The 19,915-nt window shown below is 38.4% G+C and overlaps 1 protein-coding gene across 4 annotated transcripts in view; it reads right to left on the bottom strand.

Annotated features, from left to right (window-relative positions):
- Positions 1-5,264: 5,264 nt before the first annotated feature.
- The window catches only part of ATAD2B (ATPase family AAA domain containing 2B), a 77,252-nt gene continuing 62,601 nt past the window's right edge, over positions 5,265-19,915 (bottom strand). For 3 of the 4 annotated variants that reach the window (XM_062638403.1, XM_062638402.1, XM_062638405.1), the window contains 4 exons: positions 13,014-13,709; positions 11,303-11,430; positions 9,978-10,106; positions 5,265-8,612 (listed from right to left, as the gene is read on the bottom strand). In XM_062638403.1, coding sequence (XP_062494387.1) covers positions 8,571-8,612; positions 9,978-10,106; positions 11,303-11,430; positions 13,014-13,709 — 995 coding nt within the window. In that variant the 3' untranslated portion in view covers positions 5,265-8,570. The remainder of the gene's footprint in view (positions 8,613-9,977; positions 10,107-11,302; positions 11,431-13,013; positions 13,710-19,915) is intronic. The other variant, XM_062638404.1, reaches the window with a different exon arrangement.

Consider the following 19,915-nt stretch of genomic DNA (forward strand, 5'->3'; position numbering starts at 1 on the left):
GGAACATATAAATTCCACAAACAGTTTCCAGGGGAAATGAAGAGTGGGAATGCAGCAGGGAGTGCTTGGGAATGGCTCACGTTTCTATTTCCTATTCGGCAAGAAGTATACATTCCCTATGGGGATTAAGACAGCCAGAGGACATAGTACCTGGAGATGATAGTAGACTTTCCCTAGTGAATAAGGGTTTGAAATTCAGGAGGTAACCTAACATCAACACCTCCAGAAAGCCCAGAAGTCTCTGCCTTCCTGACACTCATTTTTAATAACACGGGGGTATTTCCGAGAGAATGCTGATAATGTGACAGTTATCAAAAGGGCAAGTGAAATGACTGGGTAATTACAGGGCATTCACCTGACATCAATCCCAAATGAAAATGGAAAGATGATATCTAACTAAACTGATCATGAATCAAAGAGATAAGAATAAATACAATGATTTGCTAGAAAATCATCTGTATCACACAAAGCTGATCTCATTCTCTGACAGGATTACACGTTTGATTGATAAAGTAATAGATTTTCAACAGCATGTGACAAAATACTTCAACTTTCTCACTCTACAGTATTCAGACAGCAAATATTAAACGCTACGAATAGGAAGATTAATTGAGGACTATCTAATCTGAGTAATTCTCAATTTGGTATTATCAGGATACTTCTAATGGAGAAATCCTCTTCTTCCAAAGTTCCTGAAGGAAAATGTTGACATTACTCACTAGTTACAGACTGGTGGAAACACAGAGTAGCAGAGCAAAACACAAGGAGGACCACATAAGTCATATGTATCGTGCTGGCTTGGACGACTAAACAAAACTTCTTCCATAAGGCTAAGTGGGACCTCAGAGAGCTGGGAATGCAGAAGGCCAACATTCAGGATGGAGAATAGCACCATGAAAAGCTGTAAGTCTGAGAAGAGTCAAGCAACAAGCTCTCCCAGCCCAATTTCTTGGCATAAAAGGACTAAATTGATCTTTGAATGTGTAAAAATGGGAAGAGTGAGTAGGAATCAGTGATTTTTAGCTCTGTATATGGCACTGGCGGGACCAATGCTGAAATGTCCCATCAATTTCCTCTGTGAACAAATGTTTTAGAAGATGTTGAAAAATTGACCTACTGCAGAAAGGAGCCACAAAACTGACTTAAAGGCTGGAGGAAAAAATGCAGTGAAAGCCATAAAAAGTTCATTCTGCTCAGGAAAAGATGACTGAGAGGCTACTTTATCACAGTCCATTAGTAACTTTGTGGGAAGGAAAAAAAAAATCTATGTATGAAGAGTCTTGAACATAGAAGACAAGAAGCGGTGCCTGGAGTAGAAGCCAGACCAAAACAAATGAGGAATAAGGTATGTGTTTCTACTCATGAGCTTAACCACTTGAGGAAAAGCTCAGAGAGGAAAAGCTCAGAGAGGAAGGCAGATGTACAAACTCTGCAGATCAAGTCAAGATGCCTTTATTGAAAAGACTGTTGAGCCATACAGAAGCTAATCTCACATGTGCAGGGTCATCTAAGTCATACATGCCACACCATCAGATTCAGCAAGCCAGTGGTTTCTGCTGACATTATTCTCAGTGAATAAAACCCGAATTTTTGTGACAAATTGCTACACATTTAAATCATCATTAGGTGTCAGCTCATTTCCATTTCCAAAATTTATTCTCATGTATTGAAAAGATTAGCACTGTAAAATTTATGTTCAGCTTGTGCTTCTGTGCCTGTGCTCTGCATCTTGTGAAAATGAAGCTTTTTATTAAAAAACAACCTTTCTGCCTTCTGGCCATGCTTTACATTTTAGAGCTAGACTCCTAAGCACTCTGACCCCATTAGAAGGGCTAGATGTTAATTTTAAACCAGTTACATCTCCATGCTTCATGAAAATGTAGTCTTACATGCCTGTATTTCCAATACTTCAAATGTCTACGCAAAACAGTCATTTCATAGACTCACAGAATGGTTTGGGTTGGAAGGGACCTTAAAGCTCACCCAGTTCCAACCCTCCTGCTGTGGGCAGGGAAACCTTCCACTAGACCAGGTTGCTCAAAGCCCTGTCCAACCTGGCCTGATGTTAACAGCCACATACATGTGATGATTCACATTACATTTCCTTTATGTCACTAAACCTCCTGTAATGTCACAGAGAATGCAGCGGGCATAGCTACAAAACTCATTTCAGAATTACATTCATTAGGAACCTAAAACAGAACAACAATTTCTCCTTCTACGTCTCCAAACTCAGGGATCACTGTTCTTCCAGGTAGCTCCCACAGACAGAGGGGATTCTATAAGGTGTATTGAAGTCTGCGAGAGAATTCAATGTTTACAACAGAACTAGACCTGGGATTCTGGAGATGACAAATAGTGCCTTAGCTAAAACATTAATTTCTTTTCCTTCTACAGCAGACTCAATTTCTCAGCAAATTAATGTAGTCCAAATTTAACGTATTTTCTAGGATTAGTTCATCTTCTATATTTTGGTCTCATCTATACTACCTTTGCTGAATAAATAACTTCAGAGGAAGCCATTTTGAAACTTCCCCAAGAAGTCATTCCTTCCTCCCAATCTAAAGTCCCAAGGCTAATAGGTTACTTCTACAGACTCCTATTTCCATTTAGAAACAGTCAAACATCTCTGCTTCACAGAACAATTCAAACTTTACATTGATGGGTTTTCATCACGATGTCATTCATCTCAGGACAACAAGCAATGCGAGCATTCCAGCAGCCATCCAATCTCAGGGAGCTGCACATTTCTCACATGTACTCTGCCAAATTCCTGACTGCTGAAAGACACAAGTAGAACAAGATATGGTGAGAAGTCCACCACAGCAGAACCAACTTGACTTCTGCAGTACATCAACAAATCCCAACTGATGTCCCAGCGCTGATAACCCAAATACAGAGGCTGAACAACTTCCTCTGCTCTCAACCTGCCCCACTCTTGCAGTTGAATGTGAGGAGCCTTCTAACACAGCTTAACTCCAGACTACCTTATGCACCTAAAAGCAGCTTTATTCCAGATCAGCATCCACATATCAGTAAACCTTAGTGGCCTGGGTTTACACTAACATTCCACTAGAAGTGGTAAAACCATTTTAAATTTTAGCTTGCAATATTTTTGAAGGAAAAAGGATTTTCCCTACTATTAAAGTAAGGCTCAACATAGTGTAAGTCAGACGCATTCCTGAAATAAATCTAATTAAGTAGTAGTCACAGCCATTTTCTGGCAGTCGGCTCAGCTGAAAGAGACTCCCTGTGCAAATGTTCACACTGTAAAAAAAACTACATACCTAGAAATGGGATGAGGCTGAATTAATTATGTTAAAATTTATAATCACTCATTTTTACATAATAGTTACATGACCACAAGTGATGCATAAAAGGGAGAGAAAAAAAAAATGAAGTGTTTGGCTTCATTAATCAGTTCCTAAGTTCACTGATTTAGCTTGCAGAATTTATTCACATGCAGTGCTAGCTTAAAATCCCATATATTACAAGTCCAAATCCTACCCAAGTTACACAACAATGGGATCTCATTTTTAATTTATTTAAATAAATTATCTGAGGAGCTTAAAGGAGGAAACACAGGATCTGCAGCACTGCAAGTTTAAGGAAATATGGGAAATAGCATTTCAGAGCTATATTCAAAGCAGAAACCAACAGCAGAAGGAAGCAGTGTTAATCACTGAACACTTGACAAATATGAGTGTAACACAAGCTTATACTAAGGCTTTATTAGGAACACGCAATGGCACCCAACTATTCCTCATTAATTTCTGCTTTTGAAGCACCACTCAAAGTTCACTGAGTACTTTACACAAATAAAGCACAGTTTTGTCCCTTATGACTGATTATTTTTACAGTCACTGTCAGAAATCAGACCTGGAACATACACTATGTTCCTCATTCACATAGTGCAGACTCCTTGGACAGTGTCAAACCATGGTGCTGGTATCTGCAAGGCCATTCGGATACAAACACCATATCTAACCATACTGATACAAATTAGTCCCAGCTGTCATGGATCAACTTTGCTTTTATATTTATATAGTAATTTACATAATAGTGTATTTAATACCTAATTGTGCTTTCAATTCTGCATATAAAAGTGGAATCAGAGTCATGAATTAAGTTACTACCACTCTCTTCCTCAAATAGCCTTTTGTCCAGGAGCCCGACAGTACACAGAAAGAAAAAGAGGAAAATGAGCAGGCCTGTTTTATGTTCTATACCTCAAGACAGGCTGTAACAGATCTTTAGTACAGCTTCTCGTACTCTGTTCCACATTATATATAAATCACATGCAGTTAGCTCTGGATAAATTGCTAATGAGTAAGATGTGAGTTGATTCTTCACTTCCATAATCTCTAGCAACTTCTTACTCTCCTATGCACCCTCCTATTTGGGGGAGGGAGGAGAACTAAAGGAATTTCTAGAAATATTAGGAGCTCATCTTTAAAAAAAAGAAAATCAAAACCTGTCAGAAAGTAGAACCACTCTGATAAACAGCAAGGAAAGAGAATGTTTCCTTAAAACACCTTTAATGGGAAACTCTACTATTAGTTGGATGCTGATGTACTATAAGCAGTCCTGGGTGTGTCCTAGGTTCAGCAGTAGCAGTCAATTTTTCTCTTTCTTGGTAGCTGGTGCAGCGCTGTGTTTTCACTTTCAGCCTGGAACAGTGCTGGTGATACCGATGTTTTCGGTTGTTGCTAAGTGATGTTTACCCTGACCAAGGACTTTGTGAGGCTCATGCTCTGCCAGGGAGGAGGGGAAGCCAGGAGGAAGCAGAGACAGGACGCCTGACCCAGGCTAGCCAAAGAGGTATTCCATACCACAGCATGTCACTCCTGGGGGGGGGTAACTGGGAGTTACCTGGAAGGACATGGGGTCTTCTGGGTTGGACTCATTTTCAGCGGTGGTATCGTATTCTCTTCCCTTGTTATTTCTCTTATCATTATTATCATTGGTGGTAGCAGCAGTGATTTGTGTTATACCTTAGTTACTGGACTGTTCTTATCTTCATCCACGGGAGTTACATTCTTTTGATTCTCCTCCCCATCCCTCCAGAAGCAGGGAAGGGGGAGGAAAAAAAGAGGGAGGAAAGGGGGGAGTGAGTGAATGAGCTAGCTGGTTGGGTTTAAACCACAACAGTTCTTTTTGGTGCCCAACGTGGGGCACATCTGGACCTTGAAATCATGAAGGCCTGGTAAGAGAAAGACTGATACTAGCTAGGAGGCAGGTTTTCTTTTAAACATTTCTGAAGCTGTGTTTTCTTGTCATCTTTATTCAAGTATTTCACAGCAGTTATATTACAAATTACAGTAAAATGTTCAAAATTTCCAGAAGTTCAAAAAAATTAAATAACTTACTTCAAACTAACATAAAATGAAGTCAAAATGCAAAACATCAATTTAAACACAGTTCTGAATAAACTATAGAATCCAAAATATACCATAGCTGATGAAGGAAGTCTACTTAATCCACGAAGTAGACACACGTTAATGAAACCAAACAGGAGTCCCCAATGTCTAAATAACCCAATGTACAAGTTACAACAGATGCAAGTACAAGCCCAAATTCAAGCTTATGCTGTGATTACAAAATAAAATAAAAACAAAATAAATGACTATCAGCTGCAGGACATGCCTTCAGGTAAAGGTAAAACCAGAGCTGACCCATCAAAGTAATGGAAAAATAAAACCAACAAACCAAAAAAAAGGAAGACAAGATATTACAAAAAACAGTAATCCTATAAATACATTGGCATATGAGAAAATCAAGTAACAATACAGAGGACACAAAACAAAACAAATTAATCACAGGTGAGATTCAAGCTTGCAAATACAATTAACTCCATAGCCATCAACTTCACCCAAGAGCAACTCTATTATCTCCAAGACAGCCCAGTCAGCCCTCCAGAGAAGCCTCCTTCCTTCTGGCTGGCCACATTTCACTGACCCCAGTACAAGGACTCACACAGGAGTTTATTTGCAATTTTCACAACAAGAAACAAGGAAGAGAGGTCAATTTGTACAAACTCTTGCCAGTGCTATGTGGCAACAAAAATTAAAAACATACAAAGAGTAAACAAGTTTAGACCACATGGATAGATTAACAGCTGTTTTAACTCTATAACCACCAGACATCTGTAAAGGAAAACAAGAACTGAATTGTGGTTATTTGGGCTAAGAAGGCGAGCATATCATTTTAGGTAAGCTGTCCACTAGAACATCTGATATCAGCTACTTTTCTCTAAAACAACATGGCAGCTCTTCCATTAGTAAAGTTGCCTCTTTACAATTTTTTCCCAATCAACAACTGACAGTAAAAATTTTCCTTTAGAAACCTGACCTTTTAGAACCATTGTAATGTCAGGCACTAGCCTTAAACTTGCTTTTCACACCCACTGGTGACAAAAAATTTCTTTTTAAATTCATATAAATTTATCATCTTAAAAACGTGTGCGGTTTTATCTTCCACAAGTGCTGCTGTTACTTGAACAAAAACTTCTCTGAGTAAGTGAAACTGGAATAAATACTTTTAAAAAATTCTGCAGCAAGAACCTGAGACTTGCAAAAACCCCTTTTATCAGAAACTTGCTACAAAAAATCTGCTACATTTTCATTTAATCAAATCTTAAAGTTTGTAACAATTCCCATCAAAATACAAAATGCTGTTAATGTACCAGACACAAAAATATTTCAAACAGGTATGATGCTAATAAATACTAAATGAAACGTGGAAAAAAATCCCATAATCAAATCTGAGATCAAAGAATCTCATTTAAAATGTGTTTTCTGCTTGTTTTTGTTGTTTTTAATCGCACTTTCCCACCTAAAAAATACAGTGTTTCTGCATGGGTTGCATTTAGAAGGTGTAACTAGATGTACATGAATGCTTAAAACCTTTCTCTGCCATTAGCTAGAAAGACAAACAATGGCATTCTGGAGAGAAAAAGATCTAAGAACTATGTTTAACCAGAATGGACAAAGCACTCTGGACTACTGCAGTAGCCCAAGGCCCATGTTTTGTTTCTCTGCAGTGCTATACTAATATTAGCCGTAGAGGTGGAGACAAATACCTTAGCTTCAGCTTGCAAATGGGAGTCCTCCATAAACACTGTTGGTAACTAAAATACAAAAAGCTGAGGTAGCTCAGTATCTCTGCAGTAGTCTGTTTTGTCTAATTACAAACTAATCACACTGTGTTGCATATTTCCAGAAAGAAATTCCGCAGCTAAGTAAGGGACAGTCACAATGAATGGTTAACAATGGCAACACCAGCCAACTTCTCTAAAACACTTTCCACACAGGTTTGAAATAAATCAGCCCAGGTAATGTTTTAATACTGAGCTTGTGATAAAATATGTTTTTCTTGAAACTGCCTAGACTGTTCTCTCCAGTTGCTAGAAGAGAAGGGTTTTGAATGACACAATTCAGACCCAGACAATTCAGAGAACTTTGGTCCAAAGATCGATTCAAAAGGCTGTCCTCCAAACCTCCAACATTAACAATGCTTTTTATGGACCAAGTTGTGAAGCCTAGTTTAAGCTTTATTTTCACGTGAGCTTGGGCTCCAGGACGTTGACCAACTACAGTGTCTTCTTACCTGCACTTCAGTCCAAGCTATATTACAAACACAGAACTTCAAAAATAAACCTACCAGTATTACACTTGTTTTTCTTAAAAGAACTCAAAATGGAAAACAGGGGGATGGTGGGAAAATGCTTAATTTTTAGCAACAGAGAAAGATTTCACTGTGTAACTTGTTTCTAAAACAAATACATACCAAGGAAAAAAGGAATTTCACTGTTTTGGTAAAGTATGTGGCTTTTTCAGTGTGTCTTAGTTTAGTTCTGTAGAGCAAGACAGGTATTATAGAACCATAATACTGGTTGCCATTGAATGAAGAGAACACAAATCATCCTTTTGGAGATCTTCATTCTGAAGACAGCTTTCTAACATTGCCACTTGCTATAATCCAAACTAATTGATCAGCCTTATCTTTCTCAACTGACTAAAAGGCACATTAAAGGCAGTTCTAGAGAGCCTCATCTTCAAATTACTGTACATCCAGTTACTCAAGATTCCTACCACAATACATCATTGCCTTCTTTAGAACAGATATTTTTGTCCATTCCCCAGAGAAGAGAAAAACTGGAAAAAAAAAGAAAATAAGAAAGGTTGCCTGTTTAAAAATATTCAACTTAGATCTGCTCTTTCCACTCCTCTTGTTATGTGTTGGTCTCCACTTTGCCTGAAGTTTCCCCAAAGATAATGCATGAACAAGAGCAGAAATGAAAACAGTTTCTGTAGCACCAAAAATCTCCAAGCTGTGGCATTGTATTCTTTATTTATATCAGATACAATTATATGAAGTTCCGTTTGGTTCTTGTAGGCTGGTTGGTTTCAGGTACCTGAGACAATAGCACCAAATTCAACAAAAAGAAAAAGAGAGAGCACTTAAGACCAAGGCTCTGCACGTACTTGGTGCAAATGGAAACTGAATGGCTCAGAGGACTGCTCTCCCATGAGCAGTTTGAGAGGATAAACCCACCCATCTTGTTGAGTTCACAGGAATGTTTCAAACACATGAACTGTTCTTTCCATCTCCTGCAAGAGACACAGGGCACCAATTATACATAAATATACAGAGAAGGAAATAAAGTTACATTGCATAATCATATTTACTTGACTATTTTTTAAAATATCTGAAAAAATAATTAATAGGAAAATAGAAATTTCTGTTTATTAGCTGCTGTCTGCTAGCAAAATATGCTAAAAGAGGAAACTAATTAAAGAAGTACTAATGCAGAAAAGCACGCCACTATGACAGTCCATGAGAAAATCGAAGTGTATTAGGGTCATTTATATAATTAGCATACTCAATATGTATTAAGCAAGCACTGCAATAGCGCACTGCATGAATCCAAGTCTTCCTGCACACTTATGCTATTGGTGACTCTGCTGTACACACGTATCTGCACAGTTTGGAAAATCAAAGTAGAGATCAGTCTCTGCATATTCCTGCTGGATAAATGTCTTTTTAATCTACCTAACATTTGGCACAGACTTTCAACATATTTTTAGGTGGCAAGATGGTGAGAGGAATAGCACGAAAATGGCTTGAAAAGCATTTTGAGTAATTCTGTGATATCCCATGCTAAAGCTTTTCCAGGTTTTGCTGTAAAATATTCATGGAGAAAAATATTTAGTGTTCAGTAATCCAACTGGAAACTAGCAATTGTTGTCCTTTTCTCAACAGGGTTGGTTATTAGTTGAATCAGCAAGCTGATCCAAACCTCTCTACAGCTAGAACAATGATGTTGGAAGGAATGCACGTCCAGAGTTATGATCAGCCTATGCCAGTGGTGAAATGATCAACTTACTGGTGATGCAGACAGGAGGCCTGGGCATCCTAGAGGAAAAGGATGACAGCAAAGCCTACAACTGGCTTAAATTACACTGTGCTGGACTTACCAAGTTAGAGAAATTTTGCAAACTTTTAAGATCTTGTATGAAAGTTACAGTCAGCTAACTGAATGAAGAAGACGTATGTCATTTTTGGGGTCCTAGTTACACAACTGCAAGTAAAAGCAACTGCAGCAACGCTGGCTCAGTGTGCCTGTAAGTACTCACTTTACATCCACTGCTATTCATATCACAAATGTGGTAACTGCTTCTACTCCACTTTTACTCTGCTAACATGTGCTTCTCCATGATGCTGTATTCTCTCCTCTTTTTCCTTCTTATAGGTTAAATTCTTAATCCTTTTCTGAGAAAAGTATTACTAGAAACAGCCTCTGTTTTTTAAGTAATTTCTACACTAAAGTTTATTTCAGTTTTAGATACTTTCCTCAAAGTTTATTTAAGGCTTCTGCCTGCTAGTACAACAGTAAACTGAGAGATGAACTTAGTTCTTAAAAAAACAGCCTCACAAAATTCAGATAAAGAATAAAAGAAATGGTACAACATCACCTCTATAAGTTGTGATTTGTCATAGTCTCTACGGTGTCTGTAGATGCACTGACTGAGGAGTGAATACAATCTCTCAAGCTGGTCAACAGTCAGGTTGTCACTTTTCTTAACCACCAAATCAAGAAGTTTCTGTTGGAACAACAAAAGGTGACGTTACAAGGGGTTTTATAATCACTTCATTCTTTTTAAGGACAAATCAGAAATTAAATCTCCTTCTGAAGCCCTGTCTTGGTGGGATACATAAAAATAAAATGGACCACACCTGGATACCAGTAAGGCCACTGCTTCCATGCAAATGCAAAAGGACTTAATGTCTCTTTCGACTTCTCTGCTTATACCCACACTTCTTTTTCTTGTCTTCCATTTTATAATCAGTGTATCTCGGGCAATGCTTGTTCTATTTGAACGATAATTTATCCTATTTCATCTTGGTCAATAAGTATGACACAGCAAACTATAAAATCTGCTTTGATAGCTAAAGGAGACATTTGTGAGAACTTGCATTGGCATTAAATTGTAAGTAGTACCAGATGGAAAGACATTTGGAATTCCACAAATGTTGAAAAACAGTACAATAAAAGAAGGGGGGCGGGAGAGGGGCATGACACACGGAGAAGTGCTCACAAACAGAAGGTGAAAGCGTATATTTTACATAGTACCAGAGTAAAATTTAAGAACTGTCCCTTTCATAACACTTTTGTGTTTCCTGTATAATTGTTTCCAAAGAGATTATCATCTGTACTCCACTACAAATGGGATCTAAATTTCACAGTAGGTCAATCTAGTTTCTACAACAGAAGACAGCAAATTTTGTTGTAGCTTTGCTTAAAAAGAGACAAAACTGAAAGAAAATTAACCAGCAGGGGTTCAGTCTGATGCCAAAACATCAGCACAAATTCCAATTTGCTTTCCAATCCACTAACAGTTCTTTCCACTAAGTATACATACATGGGAAGGGAAAAGATGATGTTAACCCCTAATTACTAGGTATCCAGCAGTTCCTCAGTAACTGGCATGTCCAATTAACATATGAGTACCTGCAAAAATGGCAATTAAAACAGTGGACTGCTGGGCTATTACTGGATTTGCAATGGCAGGAATGATGGGACAGTAAGGATTCAGTAGTTTTATTAACTTTTCATCCAAAAAAAAACCAAAACAAAACAAAAAACCAACCCACTGACCAACATACCATTTTCAGAAGTTACTGCTGTCATAATACTCATTTGCAGCCAAAAATAAAGGGAATGTTGCTTCAGAAGAGAGAGAGAAAGCATTTTGCATGGAGTCTGTTAACAGTTCAATTGATTTTTTGGTTCCATTACCTTTAGTCTGACATGGTCAACAACTACAGAGGGTAAGGGATCCAATGGTTCCTCAGGGACCTGCTCCAAACTTGTGGGCTTTGACTGTTCCAGAGCAACTTTTCGTGTTTTCTTGCTTTTGTATACACCTGTGATTTGAAAAACAATTAATCAGCACTGTCAGTCTCTCAAAATGAACAACTTGTTTCTTCACTGTGGTTTGATTTTGCCTGTTTGGTTTGTTGAGGTTTTTTTTAACCAAGCAAGAGTAATTGTGACAGTGCGCATTATTCATCAGCTTTGCAGAATTCTGAATGTTTACAGTTGCACAAAACCACAGTTCAGAAAACACACATGAAACTGGTCCCAACAGAAAAGTGAATGTCACTGAAAGAGTTTTCCCATTGTATTATTTCTACTTAGCAACATCAAATTACACAGCTTTTAAGGGAAGTTCAGATACTAAGCAGAAAGATTTTGAGCATTAGCTTAAGTAAATCAAATCCTTGTTTTTCTCTCCAAAGCATCCTATGTCTTCATCACCACACTAATTCTAACATCAGCTCTGCTCCTGAAACTTCATGCTTTCGTGACAAACTTCTTCCACCTCTGCATTAAAGCTGTTGTCCCATCCTGTTGTGGAAAACAAAGTATTTTTTTATCTCCTGATTCTCTCCCTACACTCATCCATTGTTTTTCTCCTCAACTATTTAAAACTATTTTTAGGACCTCCCTGTTATTATAACCATCTGTAATGTAAATAAAATTCAACTACTAAATTCAGAAATATAAAGGCTTTTACTGTACATCATACTCCTGCTATTCTTAGGAACTTTCCTCTACTATTCTCCTTACACTTCGAGAAAATGTGTATGTACAAATACAAACACAGCCAACATGTATGTAGTGATATTCTCATAGTTCAGATCTCTCATTAAAGCTCATTTACTTTGTAAACCTCAGCACTAACTTTTGAAGTAAAGATTTCATCGTTTCAGACAATTCTGAAAAGCTAATTAAAAAGGCAGTCATGCATAAGGCTTTTATTTCTCTTCCCTGAGGAAATGATGTCTCTGGTCTTCAAAGGATGTAGCCCCTTCTTTTATGCACCACCAGGATTTCCCTTCTCCTTTTCTTATCTTTTTGCTGCACTGTTACTGTGTTGACTGTAACTCCAAAACCAGGTACCTTCTCCAATAGATAAATAACAGTTTATCTGGCTTTTGCCATGAGTTAAACTGCTTTAACTTTTGCTATGAGCAATAGTTTTTAAAGGAACACATTCTGTATTCCTGTGTTTTTTCAACAAATGTCAAAGATACTTTTATTATAAATCTAATAAAACAAGTCAAAACATATATAGATAAAAATATAGAACAAACATAGGCCAAAACATATATATTTATGTGCATTGGTAATAGCTTTTAAATCTTTAATTATTGTTTAAATAGTATCTCATTATTTACAATATTTCCCATAAAGACTACAAAAACAAACAGAACAGTCTAAGTATGGAGATATACCTACTTGTGAAAGATAACATTATAGCAAGTAAAGTGTGGACTTACGATGTGGAATTAAATGTTGTAAGCACACCAAAAGTTTCAAATAAACAGAAAGCAGTTCATAAAATGTTATCATACAATAATAACATAAAATACTACAATTAAAAATATATACATATTAACTTGGACACTAAGATAAGAACAGAAGCATTGAAAACAAGCTATACCTTCTTTATCTGTTTCAGCATCCTTAGTTTCAGTGTCTGTGCTCTGTAGTGTTCTGTCATTATTGCTGCAATGTGGTAATTCAGCTTTCACTAGATCAGGTCCTTGATTTTCACTGGAAACTTCTGTTTGCTCCTTTGGCTGATCTTCAGACAAAGATTTTTGTTTGTTAATAGACCCATCATTGTTGTCACAGGGTGAAACAGTATCAACTGAATCCATTCTACCGTTGTGACATGCGGGAAGAGGTACACCTTCTGATCTCTGTACAGATGTCTCCCCATTCACACAGTCCCCTTTCAATGTAGAGTCCTTCCTTAATTCCTTTTCAGCACTCAGGGTAACACTGTCAGTTATTAAAAGAGATTCATTTGAGCTCTCTTCTTCTGTGGATGCAAAATTGTTTTCCTTTCCTGATGTCCCATTGTTAAGCCTCTGCTCTGCATCAATATCCATAATATCACAAGAAGATTCATCATTTGTTATAGAGAGATCTCCTATTTCTTCCCCATTCTCCTCAATGCAGTCAGCGCTGATCTCTAGCTCTCCATTTTCCAGCAATTTACTATCCTCTCCATGATTTTCATCATCAGCAAACTTAGCATCATCTTCATCCTTCTTTAAATTATTGACTTTCCTCTTCTTAATAATGCCTTTGCCCCACTGTGAGCGCCGTCTTGATTTTCTCCTTATTCGAACTGAATTGTAATGAAAAAAAGAAACCTTTAGATGCACAGGTACCCCTCAACAAACATACTAGGATAACAGAATATGCTGTGGCTTTTGAGGCAATCAAATGTGTTCACATTTGAAGGAAATATATATTTTAGATATATCCATTTGTAGGTAAATTAATAAAAGCAAAAAGCTAACCAATGATGTAGAACTCTCTCACTCTCATTTGGTTAATGCAAACTCTAATGTCAGTTTTTCCTCATTTTCCTCTTTTAGAACCTCAGTGATTGGAAATCATTATACAATGAAACAAATGGAAGTGAAATCCAGGCATTCGTGGAATAATTCAGAACAGACATCAGGAAGTCTCCAGTCCAACCTACTACCCAAAACAGAGTCAGCTACAAGGGCAGAGAGGTTGCTCAAGGCTTTATCCAGCCCTGTATTGAAAAGCTCCACAGATGCAGATGAAATGACCTTCATGGGCACTCTGTATCAATGCATACTCACATACTCATACCAGTGAAAAGGCTTTCTGCCCTATATCAGATCAGCACCTCTCCTTTCAATTTATGTCCACTGTCAAGTCAAAGACATCTTCACTCTAAGTTGGCTAGATCTCCTCAACCTTCCTTCCATTCCCACTTCTTTACTCAAATTGACAAAATGTAGTTTTAAAAACTGAGGAACTTTGGTTTAGACCCACACCACTTGGCAACCCCTTCTACAGAGAGACCTCACAAACATTTGCATTTCTGCAATGAGTCTGTAAGCAGAAGGGAAAGCCTAGGTCCTTAAATAGGCTCATAACCAATGCATTCCCTCCATATCATGAAACTCAATGTGAAGCAACATGGACACGTGATCCTTTCTTCATCACCTCTGTATCCTTACTTTTCCATTTCTTCTATTTCTCATTTGAACTTCCTGTGCCGTTGAAAAAACCACATAATAAGTTGTCTTTTTTTTAGAAAGGATTTTTTTTACTAATCTATTTGCTAAACCACCAATCTAAAAGAATTTGGTGCACATTTGCAATGCGACCAGCAAATACAGAAGGAAGACCATTCAAACATGATACTACTGCTCCTTTTCAAGAGCACTAACGAAACAAAGCTCAAAAGACTCCAGAAGAGACATGGAAAAACTGAAACTTCTACATTCAAATTCAAATAATGATACAGACTGTTCATATATTTGCAAAATTGCTCAAGTTGTGACCAAGCAAATATAATTGAAAATCCAGCCAACAGTAACCAGAGATTAACAAATCTTCTTCCATTTGAAAATGAACCCTTATGTTGAGCACCTCCATACTGTTCTTGGTATTTGTAAGTTGCTTTGATTTATGGGGTATAAAGTCCCAGATCTATGTCTGCCAGACTCACACTGAGTTACAAAGATCTTGCTTTGAAGATACAAGCACTATGCAGGTACAAGCGTTGAGAATTAATTCACAGAAGATAAGAGAAGCACAGCTGTACTTCAGAATTTGCTCCCCATGAGTGGTGTGTGCAAGCAGGTTGTTTAACCACTACACTAGGAATAAATCTTAACCTTTTAGCTTTAAAGCTATCTAAAGATACAATCCCACTGCAATAAAAACACAGTCTCACTTGGAATGTGTATTCATTGTTACAAACAGACCTTATGGAGAGCTGTAAAATTTGAGGAGAAAAATCCCTTTTCTCCGGCTGTTCTGTAGATTTGACAGAGGCCTCTAACAGCTAGCGTCAGTATACATGATTTATTGATGATAAACTCATTTGAGTAAAAGCCTTCCTGCTTTCAAGCCTTTCCATCCCAAGCACTGAAGCTTTCTCTCTTCAGGCTTTCATAAACCCACCTAAATCTCTTTTAAATTTATTTAACACAGAACTACCTGCATCATGTCCATGAACTCAGTGAGACTCCCAGTCTCTCACCTAATAACATATATTTGAGCCCATGCACCAGTGTTTACCCTCCTGATAATATCAAAAGTAGAATTCTAGTTCTCACATTTAAAGTGCCCCATTCAAATGATGCCTTTTTGTTCTCATCTAGGCTGCACTTCTCTGTGCAAAAAGAAGTCTGCTGGGAGAAGAAATTTTGGGTTCACATCCTTAGCACACATAACAATGTTACATGGATTTTCCTTTCATACAGACAGCCAAGCCTCAAGGAAAAGTGAAAAACTGACCAAGGAATACAACATTCAAAACCAAACTCCACCACCAGTCTGTCTTTCTGTCCTGCCCACTTCCCTCAGTAAAGCTAAGGGAGTGGCACAAGTAGGAGGAATGGTTAATGTAGAAGGCAACCATGTGACCAAATGTAGATGTTGACAACAGATTTCATCACCTAGACTGATTTTCTTTGTATTTGACGGAAAGAAAAAGGTACTACTGTGAGAATAACACAGACTTGGTAAGATGTCACCTAGAATCACAGAACAGCTTGGGTTGGAAAGGACCTTCAAGATCACCCAGTTCCAACCCCCTGCCATAAGCAGGGACACCTTCCACTAGACCAGGTTGCTCAAAGCTCTGCTCAACCTGGCCTTGAACACTGCCAGGGATGGGGCAGCCACAGCTTCTCTGGGCAACCTGCACCAGCATCTCACCAGCCCCACTGTAAACAATTTCTTCCTCATACCTAATCTAAATCTACCCTCTTTCAGTTTAAAGCCATTCCCCCTTGTCCTATTACTACTTGTAAAATTTATCTCTGAGTTCTGCAAGACAGTTCAAAAATAGGACTCAAAAAGGAAGAAGGAGCTACCACAAGGTAAAAACTGATGCAAAACTAAAGACCTAACGGGCAGGAACTAACAGGGTAATGGACTGCTGCTAAAAAATAAGCTTGACCTGGAGTCCCCTCTTCTCTATCTTAATGTTGATGTAAGACTGTAAACTATCAAGAGCAGAATCCCACACTTTTTGTTTTATAGTCAGTATGATTTATGACATATTGAAGTTTTCAGTAACTAACAGAATGGGATAGCTTTTTATAGAAGAAAAACTTTGAGCTAACTTTGTTAAAAAAATTAACAGAGTATATACAATTGCAAGTGAGCACCTTAACACCTTTTCAATTATTCTTTTTGAAACTACTTGTCTGAAATCTACCCATTGATACTCAGTCTTTTGGCAGTATTTGTGCCAGAGGCAGTAAAAATACTATTGTCAGAGGAATCCTGCTTTACAGAACTGAGTTTCTATAACTCAAATTATTATAATACCAATTATTCACACATGAATACAGTCACTTGCTTTCTGAATTGCTGAACTCTCTATAATCTTCACATAACCGCTACAGATTTGCCAAGGGGATCCTCAGTGCAGTTCTAGCTTTCCTAGTTTGCTTTTTTGTTAATCAGTATTCAGAATCTTTAAAGACAATAAATACCTGTTTGACCAGCAGTCACACATAACTTTTCACCTGGGTTCGCATGAAGTTCGTATCAAAAGCAAACCTTCCTCACTTTTTTCTTTTCCTAAGCTGCACAGCCTATGAAGACAACATTTTCTAGAAGTTCAACATAATACAATGTAATTAATCACTGAATACAAATTTACTCTACATCTCCTTAAGTGGTAAGTGAGGTTTCTCAATTCTTCCATTCCTATCTTGAGAAACTTTGTAAGAGTCAGCTGAAAGGCCCTGAACTCAAGGCAGACAACCTTTTCCCCAGAACTGGCCCCCCATGGTTATAAAAACTAAATTCTATACTTAATTGCAGAAGGACTAGTCTTCTAGAACAACTTGAGTAAAATGAAACCTGCAGCAGACTTTCAGAAATTCTCAATTCTTGCCCACCAACAGGTTCTGCTTGGAGAGTCTCAAGCCAGACACACCAAGTAAGGATAACCTCTTCACATCAAACAAGCATCCTTTTTTTAGGGGGGCACTTCAACCTTGTAACTGTGACCTTTCTGTTTAGTACTGTCTCAGGAAAACATCTCAAAAACATGAGTGAGTGGTACAGAAGCTTCAGAGTTGAGGTATACACTGTTGCTATGCCCCAAATCTAGCCATACAATGACATAACTGCAGACTACATAGAAATAAAGTTAACAGTTGGAAAAGGAAGTAGATATAATTAGAAGATTCGAAGACTGTCAATCGTTAACAAGCAAGTCTGCTTGCATTAATGTGGGTGAATTCTAATGAGAAGATGCAGCAGTCAAAGCAGATATGTTTCTTTTGAAATTTTTGTAGTTTGACTAATACAGTATATTAAGTGCAGTACAGTATTAGTGGAGGCTAACAAGTTCATTTCATGCTGTAGAAAAGACCCTTCTATGCCTCTGCACTGCTTAAAAGTCCACCAGAGAATGTGAATCCTCTGTCATTAAATGACAAAACTGACATCCATCAAACAGTAGATTCTCTATTGTTACCTTTATTTCATAAAGAATTCCTGGGGATTAAAATCCAAAGGAGATTCTCATGGCAAGCAAGATCACCATGGATCTAGATTGTGTGTCTGCAGTATCATCAAGAACCACTTGAAGCAACGCACGTGTTTCAAGTTTTTCTTCCATCATCAAAACCCTAAACTTCTTTCTGATGTCTTGTGTGTAAAGTAACTCAAAGCCTTGAGAAAGCACTTAATACCAGCAATTTAGGCTCTCTTATGCAGCATCCAGGATATCAGTATATCTGCCACAGTAATTTAGCTGCTTCCAGTAGCTCCACTTTCCTTACCAAGGGACACTGAATAGTCCACTTGAAAGTCTCTGGAGTTTTTAGTCAAAGTCCCAAACTGCAGTCAGAGATAAGCAGCAAGAAAGAACAGAGGAGAGTTCCACAATGGCTTAAAAAGCAAAATGAGGTGCCAGCTTCTACTAACAGACAAAGCCATTTCTCCCTCCAAAGCCAGCTATAGCATTTCCACTACCTCATTTGTGCCGGCAGTGCTGTTCTTGCAGTAAAACAGATAAGGGAACTAAATCCATTTGAAACATAACACAATTTTTTCTGGGTTAGTTTTCAAAATCTTCAGGTGAGCTTGCCAACTCATGAATGATGGTGCTGGCACAGGGGAGACGATGGGAAGATGCAACCAGTGTAAAGTCAAGACAGCACCTTTCGCAGTAACCTGCAGTTTGACCAGCTTGAAGTGACTGTGGAACTAACCCATAAAATACTTCATTTTTTCTTTACCCAGATGGAAGGCACTAAAGGCACAGACCTGACAAATAGATCTAAAAAATCACCTAGGCACGCTACCTCAAGAAGAAGCAGTCAAGTTACATAAGACAGATATAAAGCATATTTAAAAAAATAAAAAAATAGAAATATCTTGGCTGCAGTATCCCCAGCACATTCTCCTCTTACTCAACTTCCACCTATTACACCTTAGAATGCTCTCAGCTCTTCCCAGTATTTCCCACAAAACTCTCCCAGTATCTCCTGTTCCACCCCACCCCAGCTAAAGCTGACACAAGATATACTGCAGCTGAAGTGTTCATGCTATGCCTGGCCATACAATGTTTTACCTGATCAGCTAACAAATCCAGCCAGAACAGGTTAACAGCCATTTTCAATCTATAGCCTTTTCCTCCAGTAGATGTGTAGATTTAGACAACTACCAATTTTTACAAAACCGGCAGGAATCAAATCTTTCAGCTCTCACCTCCTGTCAGATCAAAGGATTTCCTTTGCATGTGGCATTCCTCAGAGGTCAGCATTGGGCCCAGTGTTGTTTAACATCACTGTTGGTGACATGAACAGTGGGATCGAGTGCACCCTCAGCAAGTTTGCTGATGACATCAAGCTGTGCGGTACGGTTGACACACTGGAGGGACCTCTGGGAGATGCCACCCAGAGGGACCTGGACAGGCTGAGAGATGGGCCAGTGAAAACCTCATGAAGTTCAACAAGGCCAAGTGCAAGGTTCTGCACCTGGGTGAGGACAGTCCCAAGCAGAAATACAGGGTGGGAGGAGACTATTTTGAGAGCAGGCCTGAGGAGAAGGACTTGGGGGTGTCTGTTGATGAGAAGCGCAACATGACCCAGCAATGTGTGCTTGCAGCCCAGAAAGCCAACTGTATCCTGGGCTGCATAAAAGGAAGTGTGACCAGCAGGTTGAGGGAGATGCTTCTCCTTCTCTACTCCACTCTCATGAGATCCCACCTGCAGTACTGTGCTCAACTCTGAGGCTCCCAACCTGAGAAAAACATGGACAAGAGAAGCTGTGGTTGCCCCATCCTTGGCAGCGTTCAAGGCCACACTGGGTGGA

Source organism: Pezoporus occidentalis, unplaced genomic scaffold, assembly GCF_034315485.1.
Source record: "Pezoporus occidentalis ecotype Australia unplaced genomic scaffold, CSIRO_AGI_Poc_V1 ctg57, whole genome shotgun sequence".
Lineage (NCBI taxonomy): Eukaryota > Metazoa > Chordata > Aves > Psittaciformes > Psittacidae > Pezoporus > Pezoporus occidentalis.